General features: G+C 39.7%; 1 protein-coding gene across 6 annotated transcripts in view; it reads right to left on the bottom strand.

Moving 5' to 3' along the window:
• Lepr (leptin receptor) overlaps positions 1–16,896 on the bottom strand; it is a 105,171-nt gene that overhangs the window by 55,674 nt on the left and 32,601 nt on the right. For 3 of the 6 annotated variants that reach the window (XM_087212861.1, XM_013070996.3, XM_087212862.1), the window contains exons 2-4: positions 13,796–13,870; positions 4,387–4,707; positions 1,655–1,778 (exon numbers count right to left, since the gene is read on the bottom strand). In XM_087212861.1, coding sequence (XP_087068987.1) covers positions 1,655–1,778; positions 4,387–4,707; positions 13,796–13,835 — 485 coding nt within the window. In that variant the 5' untranslated portion in view covers positions 13,836–13,870. Of the gene's footprint in view, positions 1–1,654; positions 1,779–4,386; positions 4,708–8,462; positions 8,607–13,795; positions 13,871–14,358; positions 14,605–16,896 lie in introns of those variants that run through there. The other 3 variants (XM_087212860.1, XM_013070994.3, XM_087212863.1) reach the window with 2 other exon arrangements.

The raw sequence follows: 16,896 nt of genomic DNA, 5'->3' as shown, positions 1-16,896 counted from the left end.
TTTTGAAAGATTTCTCTCTCAAATTCTCCAATGTAAGCAAAAGGTGATTTTGATGAAAAATCTGTCTAAAGTAATCACCACTGTGGATTTTCGCTGCTGTGAAAGGTCTCATTTGTTACACTGACCAGCTCCTTTCAATTCGAAGAGCCATACTTCATCATTATCAAATTCAGAGCCTTACTTAATTTGGAGGTATACTGCTTAAAAAGGACACAGAAATAGAATTCAAGGCAGAAATAAATAGCACGTGGTGATTGGTATACTGGACATATTGACCACATCATACAGAGGGATAATGTGGTGCCAAAAAATAAGAGTGCTTCCCAAACTGAGTGCAATATGATGAATTTTACTGTATTAATAATATTCAGAAACATGAGCCCAAAATAAAAGCAGGCCAAAAGAATCTGTCAAATAATTTGTCAAATAAGCAGGTTAATAGAAATACTTAATTTACCACTATTTTCTGTCTCCTTCTATTTGGAGAAATTAACCAATAACTGCTCTGGTGACTAAATGAATTTGAAATTATCGAGTATTGCTAAATTACTATTAAAAGTCAATGCTCTGAGACAGACAGACAATGATTTATTTATATAAATGTGTATATTTATTTATATATAAATTTCTTTTTCAGAGAATGAAGACCTCAAGACATAACTACAGTCCATGCATAACAGAATTTAAGCCCTTGCACAAGTTCACAGAACTTTAAAACTGAGCGCACTGCCCAGCCTGCAGGTAAGATTGGAAACTGTCTACCTTAGTAAAAGACAGACAGCATACCAAGCACCGCTGTAAGCACTGTAAGCATACAGTTTAGTGACACCACGTACGTTCATACTGCTCCAAAATGGTTTTCATCTTCTCAAACTGAAACTCTGTATCTCACACTCCCCTCCTCCCGGTCCTAGGCAGCCACTATTCTGCTTTCTGTCTCTATTCATCTGTTTTTAAAATGTTGATGAGCCCATGTTCGCGGCACACCATGTTCCCATTCCGGTGAGGGGTTAGTGCCTGTGCCTAGCACGTCTTAATTGCTTTCTTCAATCTCCTTCCCTCCTGTCCCTCTCCCCCTCCTTTGATTTCCCCCTTCCCATCTGAGAAAGATCCAGCTCCCTGCTTCCTACTACCTGTCTTTTATTTTTCTCTTTATTTGTAATTTGGGTTTTATGGACAGTTCTTAGCATACTTTCCTCAATGGTACGATCTCAATAACCACAGTAATGAAAAAGGTAAGTCACTCCTCAGCCATCAGATGGAAGAATAACTGAGAAACTATTTTAAAGGGTTAAAATCAAGCGTGGACATTAATACTGGAGTAAGAAGATGACTTGAATGTGTTACCTGTTGGCATTACAGCTACTTAAACTACCATCTTGGGTCTGCACTTAGGACAAATAAATATTATTCATATTTTTAATTTCATAAAAAAGCAAATATGAAAAATACACCTGAAGAAATACACACAAATTTTTTCCCTAATGGAGAAGGATGTGATATAAAAACTACAAGCCACTCTATAGATGGCGACAGATACAAAAGGAAGGATGAGGACAGGAGAGGTCCCTTAGTCCACCTCGCTATGTGGAGCTCTTGTATTAAAAAAAAATTGCATAGTAGAAATGACCAAAGTAATTTACTTGGTACTTACGGGACATAGAAAAGATGAGCTTTGAGGCCGTAATTCTTGAGAGAACTCTTAAGTAAGGGCTCCACAGAACACATAAATAATTTCAAGTCCCCTTTCATCCAGCACTGTATGTTCCAGTTTGCACCTGAATTGAAAATAAACTACATTAAATCTGAAAACCGTTCTGAACAACACAGTGACAGAGAAGAGAATTTATCAGTTCTCGGCTCTGCCTCCCGCTGCCCATTCTGAGAGAAAAGAACAACTCCAACGAGTGCGCCTTAGTCCCTTTGACCCTCGGTTTTCTTATCCTAAAGTGAGATCATTAAATTCAACCATCTCTTCTCAAACTCGTCTGTAATCTCCTGCCACTCAAGTAGGACAGAAGAGCTCAAAATTCACTAGTTCGGTTCATTTGCACTTATCAAGAGAAAAATGAACGTCAAATATCAAGGTAGAAGCAAATCTTGTTTCTGTGTTTCTGTGGCCAGATCAGAAAACAGAGGCACAGGATCCACACTGGGACTGTGATTCTCATCTTCAGTTTTTGTTACTGTAATATGATGAGCCCCAAACACAGCTGATGAAAGCGAATTTCACTGCACACTGGAGAACTCTCTCGAGCATGATGAAGCTAAACTATGGGAAATCTGTAATTTATAAGGCAGGGACAGTAACAATTGGAGACCATGACAACACCAAGGCTAACGTAAGACCACACTGACCCATTTCCGCACCACCAGAAGGTGCCCGGCTACTAGGGAATTCTGACCCTGGGAGCCCATGAAGGAAGTGGTCTACCAGGAAGAAGAATCCATGAAGCCCTCATGTGACCACTATGTAACCTAGCAATTTTAGTTACGAAAGCTTAAACTCCACTGAGAAATAACTAGTTATTAGCTCTGATTTACACTATAAAAGCTAAAACAGATAACACTAGAGTCATTACCCTTCGTCACTGAAAAAAGGTGCTAATATAGTTTACCATTCTAAGCCTCATTACTAAGACCTTGACTTATTAAGCTCATTCTTAGCATATTTAATAATCACTTGATTGGCCAAGTTAAATTGTGTTACCAATGTTTTTCACTTAAACACTCTGGGAGGCTGAGGCAGGAGGATGACAAGTTCCAGCCCAGCCTGAGCACCTTAGTGAGACCCCATCTCAAAATAAAAAATTAAGAAGGGCTGGGAACATAGCTCAGTGCAAAGGCCCTGAGTTCAATCCCAGGACAAAAAAAGAAAAATTAAAATTAAATGAATGGCTATGAACTGAGCTGGAGACAGTGGGAGTCCTTACTATTAACTTGTTTTTCAATTCTTGATTTTATTGCATAGCTACTTTTCCCTTTATTCCTAACCTGATTTCCACATACTGGAGTGTTTCTTCCATCTAATCAATAGCACTGAAGCGGGGCGATTTTTGTAGTTCAGAGGACATCTGGCATTATCTGGGGTTCTTTGTTATTACTATACCTGGGGAGGAAATGCTACTGGCATCCAGCTGTGGAGGCCAGGACTGCTGTGAGGCACCCCACGACGCACAGGGCAGCTCCCTGGGCAGGGGTAACTGGCCCAAACCCTCAAGGTATCAACTGGAAACCCGATTACCCTGCCTGGTAAAAGCTGCACTTCTGCCTGCCTGTGCTTTCAGGCTGCAGCACTCCGCAGATGGTTAGGTCAGCCGACTCTGCTCTGTTTAGCTTTTCCAGAAGAAGTGGAAATAATTGTGTTGTTTATATTTTCAGGTGTAGAATTAGTATGCCTTATACTTTAAACAACCAAAATTATCCCTTGATTTAAAATAGGCACTGTTTTAGAAAGATTCCTTGCCTGAAAAAAATCGTCATTCATAAATATTTTTAAATGCGACTAATTCAATAGTGTTACTAATAATTTGGTACTTTTTATTTAACATTAAATGTTTTTTCTGTTTCAAAGCAAATTTAGAAGACTACGAAGGTTATAATTTTTTAACATATAAGTGAATTTTATTTCTTACTTTTCAAGTTTTAATTTTTCTTGTCCATGTTTGCAGTGTATAACGGCTGTGTTGAGTTGGCACACGTACGTAACACTTCATTCCTTTCGTTCACCCCTTTCCCTCCCCCACCATCTGCTTCCCTCCAACTCTTAATCCTCCTCCTGTCTGAGAAAGATCTATCCCCCTACTTGCTATTATGTATCTTTCATTTTGTCACTTATATTTTATGTTTCTCATGTAAGAGAAACCACATGATATTTAAGCCTGTATATCTGACTTATTTCACTTAACATTATGGTCACAAGCTGAATCCATTTTTCTACAAATTACTCAAGTTTATCACTTTTTATGGCAGAGTAGTACTTTACAATGTGTGAACAACACATTTTCTTTATCCATTCCCCTGTTGATAGACACACAGGTTGTTTTCAAGATTTAGCTATTATGAATTGTGCTATTTGATATATTTAACTCTTTCAGGACGACCTCTAAAAGGGGAATAGCCAGATCAAATGGAATCTCAACTTTTAGTTTTTTTGAAAGCAAAAAGAGTTCTCTTTTTACATTCTATGGGATATTAAATAACTGGGGGCTTGTTATTAATTTTGTCACATAATGAATCCTAATTTTATTATTAATATTAATACAACAATGTATGTTAATAATCACATCCATAAGGCAACTACTTCATGTATGACAGAAAATTAAAGCACTTTGTGCAATATAGCTAAAACAGAACAGTTACTGCTTGGAACATTAAAATACCTACCCCGCTGTTGAAAAACAGAAGAATCCACTGTAGAGACAGAGGTCTCCCCTTCCACACGCACAGGGCAGTTTTTATCTTGCTCACTCCAAAAGCAACAGTGGAAAGTTGCTGGGGATAAATCAGCCATGTCGGCACCACTTGAATTAAATCTGGCTTCAACCACTGACTCATGACTTCCACTCAAATACGAAGTGTTGTTTGGCATTCCAGCAGGCAAGAGGGAGTAGTCATCAGTGTTATTTGATGGCAGGCAAGACAGTTTAAATCTCCAGGGAGTGACTGGATATGCCAAGTTAAATGCGGTTATCACATGAAGAAATTCTGGTAGGACATTCAAAAGACACAGAAAACAAGCGATCATTTAGCCTAAGACATGGCAGTAGAAAGTATCTGAGATCCAACCATGCAGTACTCGGTAATAGTCATCTAACTTTCAAGAACGAGAAACTAGAGACATTTATAGCTAAATGGATGCACATTGAGGCCATACTCTTAAGTGAAATAAATAGGACACACGTGTATACTGAATAGTTTCTCTGGTGTGAGAAACTAAAAGTGTAAATAAGAATCAAAATGTATAATTGATAATATGAAATAGGAAGAAAAGGTCTAAAGGAGCAGGGGAAGTGGGAAGGGTAGGGGAAAGGAAAGAAGGGAAAAGAAAAAAAATGAGAAAAGAAAAAAATGGAAACAAAGTCTCTGTAAATAGGGAAGGGAGGAGGGGGTGAAGGGAGGGCAGGGGAATGGGGAAAAAATAAGAACCAAGATGCATTATGGAAAGGTACAAGGTCCCAATGATGAATGTAACTGTACTATATACCTAAAATGTACCAATAAACTTAATGGAAAAATAAATAGTCATCTAACTTTCAAAGTGCTCAATCAACGCCTACTGAACAGTTCCTGGCTATGTGTACAGTGTGTTATTCCAGGGAGAGCTCCGTGATTTACTGAAATAACTCTGCTCTCTGGTACCTCTCTTTGGAAATTCATACATCATTTTTCCTCATTAATCTAACATCTTATATCTATCTATCTATAATATACATATTATTTTTTGGTACCAGGGACTGAACTCAGGACCTTGCACTTGGGCAGGCGCCGGAACCACTGAGCTAAATCCCCAGCCCCCTTATATCTACATTTTAATGAAAGAAATTAACAGTAAATATTCTAGTTCCCTTTTGTATAACAAAATTATTCTACTTTCTAGCATAAATGAGCAATATCTGCATGTGCACTGATATAAACAAACATTAAAGAGCTCTTTTAATATTTATTACCAACAGCAACAGCAGAATGTTGGTGGTGCCTCCTCCATGATGTATAGAGAGGGTCCGTCCATGATGTGGAGACAGCGGGACCATCTCCCAAATCTGCCCATGTCCCTGGACACAAGACATCATACAAAGGAGCCCTGGCCCACTCACCCAGAAATGACACCCAACAGACTGTCCAGGGAGCTTCAGCTGCAGATTAGTCATCACTTTTTAGACACAAAGATCACATTTTTATAGCCCTGTACCCCCCAAAAAAATCCTCAAATATTAAGTGTATCTCTAAATAACTGTTTGAAAATAAAACAGTTCATCTTTAGGATTTTTTTACCCAACAACTTTGTTGCCATATATACACACTAATGGAGAATGAGAATCTGAGGATTGTGTATGGTACGGGGATCTCGAAGGATTATGGGAACATAAACATGTAAGAAACCAGGACCAGGACACTCTCCTGCAGATGAATGGAGGCATAAACTGCAGCACTTTGAGATGAAGGAATATTTTTGAGTTCCAAAAAGAAATGAAATATGAAAAGATAGAGAGGAAACTTCAATGCACATTATTAGGAAAAGAAGTCAGTTGAACAGGCTGTGATTTGGACTATGTGACACTCTGGAGAAAACAAAACTGTGAAGATATTTAAAGGACTAGTGGTTGTGGTGGGGTAAGTAAAGTGGCACACAGAGGGGGAATCAGGCCGGGAAACAACTGCACAAACCTGTATGATCCTGTGTGATTGTGTCAAAACCCACAGAGCACACAAGACTGAATCCTAATTAAACCAAAACAAAGCCTGTTAAAAATAGAATACAGCAGAAATGTTTCAAAAGCAATTATAATTTTTTTCAGTACTAGGGATTAAACCCAGGCCCTTTTACTAAGCTCTATCCCCAATGCTTTTTTATTTATACTTTAAGACAAGGACTCTCTAAGCCACACAGTTGCCCTAGGCTGGGTTCAAACTTGTGATCCTCCTGCCTCAGCCTCCCAGTGCTGGGATTATAGGCATGCACCAACATGCCCAGCTCAGAAATATATATATGGGGGGGGGGGGCGGGTACCGGGGATCAGGCCCAGGTCCTTGTGCTTGCTTAGCAGGTGGCAAAACCACTGAGCTAACTCTCTGGCCCTCAGAAATATATTTTTAATTTTTAAAAAATCAATATAAGTAAAAATATGTAAATAATGCATAAGTAATAACTGTTAGTGACTTAGTTTCTAATCCTCTCTACAAATACAAATTAATATAAATATGCATAGATAGATCTTTTGCAAATAGGAAAGAGGCCAACAGATAGAGGGAGGGAGGACAGGAAGGAGGGGAAAGAGAAGAAGAGAATTAAGATGTGTTATGTACATGCACCAACTCCCCACATGAACGTAACCAGCACTTACTGCAAACATGACAAATAAAAATGAAAACTCATTAACACGAGTTACATTATTATGTTCACAATGATAACGATTAGGTATCACACCACCACAAAACCAATTCCTCATTATGACTGTGTTTCTTTGACGTTCCTTCTTCTGACATATGCTTCTGAAATCAGAACGTCTATGAAGGCAGAATTGTGTTTTGTTTTTTAAAAAAAAACCATGAATGTGCAGTACTGCTGATGGAAACCATTATGTTTTCTAGCTGCACGGGGAAGATTCAGTGAGCTGAATTGAAATTAGCCTGACATTCTCAGAGTACCGAAACCTAAAAAGTACTAATGAACTAACAAACACAGCAGCAATTGAACCAGTGTAACGAAAAGATGAGCCTATTTTGTCTGCACACTTCCTCTGCAAATGATATTTCTTCCCCTCAGAATGACTCCCAAACAGTGACAGATTCAGAACCGTCATCTGGCGACACATGCTATCAGACAGCAGGGATCCAGGGTTTCATCTCGTTCCTAAGATGTGATCAAACCACGAACTTTTCAAAAAGCCAATATGGAACTAAGTAGAAGCCAATAAAAATCGCAGAATCTGAAAGATAATGTGTGTGTGGTTCCCTTAAATATATACAATAAAATTAATGAAGAATTTAAAAGATAATTATTCCTTTGATGACCCCAGCAGCATGGTTTTCTGACATCTCTATGAGTGGAGCTATCCTGGGTGCTTCCAGTAAGGACCCAGATGGCCACAATGAGAAGGGACAGCATGACAGCAAGGAGAACTGCAGAGATCCTTGAAGGCCACCTGTACCCTGAAGCAACAAGAGAGATCTCCAGAGCTAGCTGACACCGACACCGGGGAACAGTCGCCAGATAAAATAGGTTTTGTTAAAGATAGCCTGACCTGAATTCCAAAACCTTGAAACATAACTAAATTAGATGATTCAAATTTAAGAAAATCAGAATATCACCAGAATATAGTGAGAAATCAGTGAGAACCACATGCCCAAATGTTATCCATAATGGGAGAGGGTGGAGCCAGATGGCAGAAAAGGATTCTCCAGCAATGATTGCTCAGCAGAAACATCAGTTGGGACAAACTGTCCCACATTAAAAATCTTCTCAAGTGCTCAGGAAACCAGGCGCAAATACATGGGAGGAGGAAGAAGGGACAGTTTCAGACCATCTGCATCACACTACCCCAGGAAGCATGGCGTGGACACAGACACGGTCTCTTGGGGAAAAGACAAGGAAACAGGCGGAAGCATCACCTTGGTCCCCAACACCAGTTCTGCCACAGTAACTCCGGTGCCAGGCAGACACCCAGGTGGAACCTGCAGACTGAGCCTCCCGACCTGCCCTGGCACAATGGGCCTGGACCCACCACAGGCTTCAGACAAACCTCGGAGGCCAGCAAGCTTCAGTGCCCACAGGCTGCAGGGACATCCAATGCTGTGTCAGCCCTGGTGGCCAGGAGATACCTGCCCGGCGCTGGGCACCCCGGCAGTGCTAGCCCACTGCACAGACCTGCCCAGGAGCTCTGCACAGGCTTGGTGCAGAGGGTTCCAGCCAAGGCCAGTGTACAAAGTCCAGAGTACTTCTCCAGTGCACAAATATCAATACATTGCCACCTGGGTTAAAAGCAAGCAGAGAAACGGGGTGTCAACAAATGAACAAAATCAGCCACCAGGACTGATACTAAGGAATCATATGAATTCCTTCCCAGAGAATTGCAAAATAGCTTGGTAAATTTCAAAAGCTACAGAGACGAACTCAAAGAAATAAGGAAACAGAGCAACCAGAATAAGAAAATTAATGGAGATTGAAATAGTAATAATGGTATTAAAAGTCAATCAAATCCTGGGGCTGAAAAATACAATGAATAAAATGAAAAAAGGAACCCAACATCAAGAGCAGAATGAATAAATCTGAAGAATGAATAAACTCAAAGAACAGTTCATTGAAAATGTAAAGTCAAAAACACTGAAGAAAGCTTATGAGATTTATGCAACACCATCAAAAGAGCAAAATTTTGAGTTATTGGGTCTCAGAGAGGGAATAGAAAAGGATAAAAGGGTAAAAGTTTAAAGAAGTAAGAGAAAAAAAATTTCCATTCGTGGAGAAAGATACATTTATATCTTTCCAGGTACGGAGATCAAAGGTCACAAATCAGATTCAACCCAAATAAAACAACTCAAGATACTGTATAATCCAGCTGTCAAATAAGAACCTGAAAAAAGCCAGAAAAAAGAAACAACATTCAAGAGAGTTCCAACATGCCCTGCTGATGACTTCTCAGGAGAAATTCTTACAGGCCAAGAAGCACTGGAATGGTAATTTCAATGTGCTGCAGAAAAACAGAACAAAACCCTACCAACCAAGAACGCTGTTCCCAGCAAAACTATTCCTCAGAAACAACACAAACAAAATCTGGGAGAGTTCATTACCACCCACCCTGTCTTATAGGAAATCCTAAAGGGAGTTCTCCAAGCTGAAAAAAAAAATAACAATGCTAATGAGTAACATGAAAGTATAAGTCTGACTCATCAGCCTCAAATACTGTAAACCTGGAATGGTGGGGATAAATCACTTACATCTTTAGTAAGAAAGATAAAAGATAAAACAAAAATAATAACTATAAAAACTTAAGAGATATGTAACAAGAAAGGTGTAAATTATAAAATTAAAAATTAAAAATGTGAGGACAGGAATGAAATGAAAGTGCCGGGTTTTTACACTCAAAATTAAGATGTTTTTGGCTTGAGAGCATTTATTACAAATATGATACTTTTTGGAATTGGCAAGGAAAAATAAACCTATAACAGATACACTGAAAATAAAAATCAAGGAATCAAAATACGCCACTAAAGAAAAATCATCTGATCACAAAGACAGTAAGAGAGGAAGTGATAAGGAACAACTAGAAAGCAAACAAAAAATGGTACTGATCAATAATAACTTTTGAATCCAAATGTATTGAGTTTGCCAATAATTAGTTGTTCCATGGATTAAAATAAGATTCAAACTATATACTTTCTACAAGAGATTCATTTTGCCAGGTGTGGTGCACACCTGTAATCCCAGTTACTCTCAGGAGGCTGAGGCAGGGGGATTGTAAATTTGAGGCCAGCCTAGGCAACTTGGTGAGACTGTCTCAAAATAACATAAAAAGGGCTGGTGATGTAGTTCAGCACTAGAGCATTGGCCTAGCATGTGTGAGGCCCTAGGTTCAAATACCAGTACCAAGGGAGGAGAGAGAGAAAGGGGGGAGGAGAGAGAAAGACTGACTGACTTTTCCTGAAAGAACACACACAAGTTGACTGTGAAAGAATGGAAAAAGATATTCCATGCAAATGGAAATCAAGATAGACCAGGAAAAACTATGCTTATATCAGATAAAATAGACTCTAAGTCAAAACTGTAAAGAGAGAAGAAGGTAATACAGTAGGAAGATATAATAATTGCCAATATATTTGCAACCAACATCAGAAAACCTAAATATACAAAGCAAATTACTGGGCCAGGGATTTAGGTCAGTGGTGCCACTACCTGTCTCACAAGCACAAGGTCCTGAATTGTCCTGGTACCCCCTCAAAAAAAAACCAAAGCAAGTTATCAATGTACCTGGAGGGAGAGAAAGACTATAGTAAATGATAGTAGGAGACTTCAGCACCTGACTTTTAGCACTAGACAGCTCATCCAGGCAGAAAAACCAAGAAAATAACAGACTTAAACCACACTGCAGACCAAATGAACCTTACAGGCACATACAGGACATCCCAGCCCACAGCTGCAGAATACAAAATCTTCTCCACTATACAGGGAACATTGTCTAGGCTGGATCATATGTTGAGCTACAAAACAACTTTAACAAATTTAAGGCTGAAATCCCATCAAGTGTCTTTTCTGGCTACAGTGATATAAAACTAGAAATGAACAAGAGAAACTTCAGAAAATTTGCAAACAGATGGAGATTAAACAACATGATCCTAAGCAGCCAATGGGTCTAGGAAGAAATTTTACAGAATACCATGCAACCATAAAAAGAAGGGAAATCTGACATTTGCAACCATGTGCAGAAACCTGGAGGACATGAAGCTAAAGGAATAATCTGGGCACAGAAAGACAGATGCCACATGGTCTCGCTCACATATGCAACCTGCAAAGCAGATCTCAAAGAAGTCAAGAGGAGATGAGGGTTATAAGAGGCTGAGGAGGTTCCCCAGGTCAGGAAGCTAGGGAGCTGCCAGTTGAAGCTAGAGAGGAGGAGTAAATCCAAGATCTAATTACAGTTCGGAGACTGTAACGATGATTTGTTGTGTTGGTGAAAATGCTGACAGATGTTAAATGTTCTCACCACAAATGTGAGGCAGTGCACTTGGTAATTAGACTGAACCACTGCATGAAGCAACCTCAAAACATCACGTTGTACAAGCTAAATACATACAATTTCATATGTTGATATTTTAAATAAAAATAGAATTTTAAAAAGAACTAAAACAGAAAATAAATAAATGAAAAATAGGTTTTCCTGTTTTAAGAAAAGGTTATTGATAATGTGTGACTAACTTCAAAAATAAGATTGTTATGGCTTGCAGCAGTTAAAAAAGCAAGACATTCAAAGATCATGTGAGGCTTCCTCTGTAAGGCAGTCCTATGGGAGTGAGTGGAGGGACAGGTGTGCATTTAATTTCTTACTCTATCTTTTTGGTTTCTGGTTTGGTTTGGTTGGTTGGTTGGTTTCGGTACTAGGGATTGAATCTAGGGCCTTCACACTAACCTCCATCCTCAGATCTTTGTAAAATTTTATTTATTTTCGATACAGGGTTTCACTAAGTTGCCCAGGCTGAGCTATAATTTGCAATTCTCCTGCCTCAGCCTCCCAGAGCACTGGGATTCTGGGCATACACCATGATGCCCAACTATTTAATTTCTTAAAGCATTCTGATGACATTTAAGATGGCCATTTCCAATGCTAACGCTTTGCCTCAATGATGTCCCCTGATAACAATATTTGCCATCACTTCCCAGAGTCACAATGGTAAATAGCTCTTAAAACATCCTCACTGTTCTGTTTGAGAATAAACCCATCACTTTGTGTCACAGTCATTTATTGTCAACATTATCACCAAATAAACTGCTTCCCAATATAAAGCAGATGTTTGACTATCATCTGATATACATATATTTATAATTGAATGTTAAATTTGTTAAATAAAATTAAAATATTTAAGTGCCATTCTATCTTATTTCTGAGTGTTCATATATAGGTATCAGTGTGTACATATACATTTTCTGTACTGTAAAAGAAAATAAAGTTTAAAAGCAAATAATGGGCAGTGAGAAAATATTTTTAAACACAGCAAGTTTTTAAGGCTCGTGAAGATGTGCATCTGCACTGGTTTGTCGGGGCCTGCAGGATGCCATGGGTCAAGCATCCTTCTCGGTGTGTCTGCAAGGACACTCCGGGGCAAGAACTTCTGAACCCACAGACGCTGTCCATGGTGTGGGCCACCTCATCCAATCACCAGGGGACTCCTGGGCCTGACTGCTCGGAGCTGAGCTTGAGCCTTCTCCTGCCCCCGGACCGCAAGGGAAACATGGGTTCTTCTTGGGGGTGCAGAAGGAAGCTGCACCTCGGGTACCTGGTCCTCAGCCCTCCGGATTCAGACTGGAACCATTCCCATGGCGTTCTGGGCTCCAGCCTGCTGACTGTAGATCTCGGACTTTTCAGCCTTCATAATTACCCACCCCAGTTCCTTATAGTAACTCCCTCTCTCTGTGTGTCTCTCGGTCTCTCTGTCTCTCTCTCTCTCTATCTCTATGCACACACACACACACACACACACACACACACTCACACTCATTGTTTCTGCTTCTCTGGAGACCCTTAACACAGCACTAAATATCTATTACATTTTAGAAATTTCTAGCATTTAACTGAGACCAATAAAACTCAACAACAGGTGAAAATATATGAACTCAAAAATCAGAAATATAACTGGTTAGTAAACTGCTCAACCTCGCAAATATAAAACAAATAAAATTGAAATGCCAAAAAGTAAAGAATGGTAACAGGATGATAAGTAAAGAACAGTAACCTGCATCTTTGGTGGAAATACAAAGGAATAGCACTCTCATATATGTTTATTGGAACAGCAAAGGATGCAAACCATTCTAAGGAGACTTCCCAGTATCAAATTTTAAAATGTGCACACTATTCAAAATAGAAATTCCTTCTTAGGAGCTAAACTATCTTCCAAGTATACAAAGATACATATATGGGTTTTCAATGCAGCATTATCTGTTAAAGAAAAGGAATGCCTATTGATCAAGAATTGGCCAGGTACATTTATGTGATACACGGTCATCTGACTACTACATAAATAAGTTCACCAATAAATATTGATAAGGAAAACTGTGATGATAAATTAAAAACCTAAGTGGAAAAAGCAGCATGGAAAACAAAATGTTTGCAATTGTAGTTATGGGGGTGATGCGCACGTGCACGTGTGTGTGTTTGTGTTAAAATCCTGGTAAAATACACTTTTGAGTCATGTTTAGGAGATTGGGGGAGGTTTTCATTTTTACATTTACAGTTTTGTTGGTTGTATTTTTCGTCATGAGCTTGCATGAAAATTTTGAGCTGGAAAAAGAATATTCTGTTAATCAATAAGGAAATGGCATCTCTACGAGCAAAATCTCTGCTTGACATAAAAATAGCAAATAACTTACCACAGTGTAACAAAGCCACAGAGAATGTTTGAAAAATCATTTTTCTTCAGAGATGTGCACCGGATGTTAGTAAATCTACAACAAAAGCACACACATAGGAAAACACATGTATACAAGTTGTCTTTGAGAAATATAAAATGACTATAAATATGTCCTTAAATTGTAATCCTCTGTAACAGAAGTATTCCTTGTTCAATCATGTTACAGACTTATTGCTATACTCTTGCCAACTTACATAGTTAAAATATAAGCCAGGAAAAGAGCTTTCAGTCTCCATATATTCCAAGTATCACAGGATAAGACTGAATTGTCAACTAAACAAACGTTTTCACAATGCTGATTAAATATGTAACTGCCAATGTAACGCCATTAATATCACTGTCTTCACGTTGTTTTCATGCTCAAACTTCATGCTTAAATACCCTTTATGTTCTAAAACCTTCCTCTTTTATAAGATACTACAAAGACAAATGACTATACACAGATAATGACATAAAGAGTAGAAAACCATCCAAAGTGGTTTTTGAAACCTATTATTTGTTTGCAGACAAGGTGATGTTCACCTTGAAGAGTTGGTGGAGTAATTCCTGAGAGGTCTCATGGCAGTACGTCCAAATGCTAGAGATAGGCCTTCCCATGAACGCCACTCAATTTGAAATACGTCACATGAGGTTTGTTATTGGCGCTGCTGCATCACGAATTAGAAGAGTAGTCAATCTTCCACGTATTGGGCTTGGACTCGCGGTTTAGATGTCTCACTCTTTTTTATGACCTCTGACTGCGAACTCGGTTCTCCACACAGGTGCAATCTGCAGTAAACACGGGCCAGGACTCAGGGTGTCGGGCTAGGCTGCTCTGACGATCAGGGTTCTCGCCTACAAATCAGACTGCAGTAGGTCTCTACAGCCCCTTCAGAGCTGTCTATGACCCTGAGACGTTATATTTGAAAACAGAAATCACAGTTTTCCTGCAAAGAATATAAAATTAAGAGACAAGCATGTCTCATAACTCATACCTGAGAAAGGGCACCAAGTGACAAGTAATAGAAAGGGGAGCAGGTTTCATGGTCGCACAACTTACATACTCTTAGGAGGAAAAGAGATGAAAATAAATAATCTTCACTCTAGTATATTTGTTTTTCACATTATCAGTTTTTCATGAGATTTTCGTTCCTTACAACTCTCATCACAACTTCTGTCTAGCATCTCTAGAAATCCTTTCCATGCCTGGAATCATCATGCATTCATTACACCAACATGAGCAAAGTCCCATTTTTTGTTACCTCTATTAGTTATTTTTTTATCTCTAGGACAAAACAGTGTCCAACACCTGAAATTTACAGGAGAGGTTTATCCACATACCTCCTCCTCAAATGACTCTGTCACTAATTCGCCAGTCATGCTCCCTTCAAGTCCTTGACCATTTAGTCAGACCACTGGCTACAGCCCATGAATTGGTATATTAAGTAGCACATCTGGACATTTTCTCTTCCAAGCAAAATATATTACTAGCTGAAGGCCTGTGCAGGAGATCAGCTTGAAACCACACCAGCAGGCTTCAGATATTATTGATGTGGATTATGAATTCAAATTATGAGTCGCTCCAAGGCCTAAGTGTGAATGGCTAAATGAGCCTTCGGCTGGTGTACAGAGACAGACTTCCCTATGCCAACCCACAATTGAGATCTCAATGATCAATGAGGTTGCGATGTCTCTAACAGCCAGGAAACACTGCAGCTGAGGAACTAAGACTCTGTGCAGCCATTCTCCACAATCAAACGTTAGCTAAGATCATGCAGGTGGCTCATTAGCCGCAACCTGCAGTAGCACAGGTGGCCTGTTACTTGTGACCTGTCCTTCACAGGTATGCATGGCTCCTCCCCTTTACAGCCTGGCTCACTGTGCATCAGGTCTGCTGTTCCCTGCATCTGCCCTCAAGCCCCCAATGTGCTGTAGGATCATAAACCCTGACTGATCCCGAGCCCACGGTCTTAGCCAGGAGAGCTAAAATCAGGCGGCCTTTCACCAGGAGAGAGCTGAGATCAATTCCCGGCCCCCCCCCAAGTAATAAACTATCGTTTGTTACTCTTTATTTCTTGTTCTTTGTATACTATTCTTTCACCCCCTGCTGCTCCCTCATTCAGGCGATTGGGCTTCAACCAATAACTAACTGGTAGACAAGCTATCAACCCATCAGAGCTGTCCAGTGTGAAGATTTCCCTTCACCACTGTGCTGCAGGGATGTCCTGGACAGGGGCTATAATGCTGCCGTGTCCACTTGCAGATGGTGCCTGCATAACATGCAGAACCATCTGTAAACCAGGCCCTCACCTCCTCTTCCTCTGACTGCTGGTCATATGGTGCACCCCGTGAGGCCACAGGTGCATGCTGGGAAACAGAAGGCAATATAGCAGGAGTAGGAGCCGTGGGCTTCTGGACCACTTCTTCATGTAACTTACTTGTGCCCTCTGGACCTGCCCTGGCCCAATTACATATATACCGTTTCCATTTAATGACAAGACTTGCTGTGCACGTCCAACCTTACAACTCGGGCATCACATAATGCCCACCTCATGATGGGCATCTCAGGTTGCATGGTAACCTGGGGTCCCATGGTCAAGCATTCAGTTTCCACTAAGGACCAGTAGCAGGCCAGCAGCTATTTTTTGGGGTTTATTAATTGAAAGTTTGCACTTTACATAATCTCTCTTAGTTCTTATTTTTCCCCCTTCCCCTGCCCTCCCTTCAACCCCTCCATCCCTCCCTATTTACAAAGAATTTGTTTCCATTTTTACATTTGCTCATATGGATTCCATTTCCTTCTTTCCTTTCCCCTACCCCTCCCACTTCCCCTTCCCCTTTGCCCCTTTTCTTCCTATTTCACATTCTCTATTATACCTTTTAGTCCTTATTTACACTTTCAGTTTCTCACACTAGAGAAACTATGCGGTATTTACACATGTGTGTCCTATTTATTTCACTTAAGAGTATCACCTCAATGTGTATGCATTTAACTATAAATGTCTCTAATTTCTCATATTTTATGGCTGAGCAGTACTCCATTTTTTTTTTTTAATTTTCTTTATCCAGTCTCCAGTTGAT

The sequence above is a fragment of the Heterocephalus glaber genome, unplaced genomic scaffold (genome assembly GCF_053883595.1).
Source record: "Heterocephalus glaber isolate CG9 unplaced genomic scaffold, H.glaber_assembly_v1.0 deba00001442, whole genome shotgun sequence".
Lineage (NCBI taxonomy): Eukaryota > Metazoa > Chordata > Mammalia > Rodentia > Bathyergidae > Heterocephalus > Heterocephalus glaber.
The sequence above is the reverse complement of the archived record's forward strand: the minus strand, read 5'-3'. Positions and strand labels throughout refer to the sequence as shown.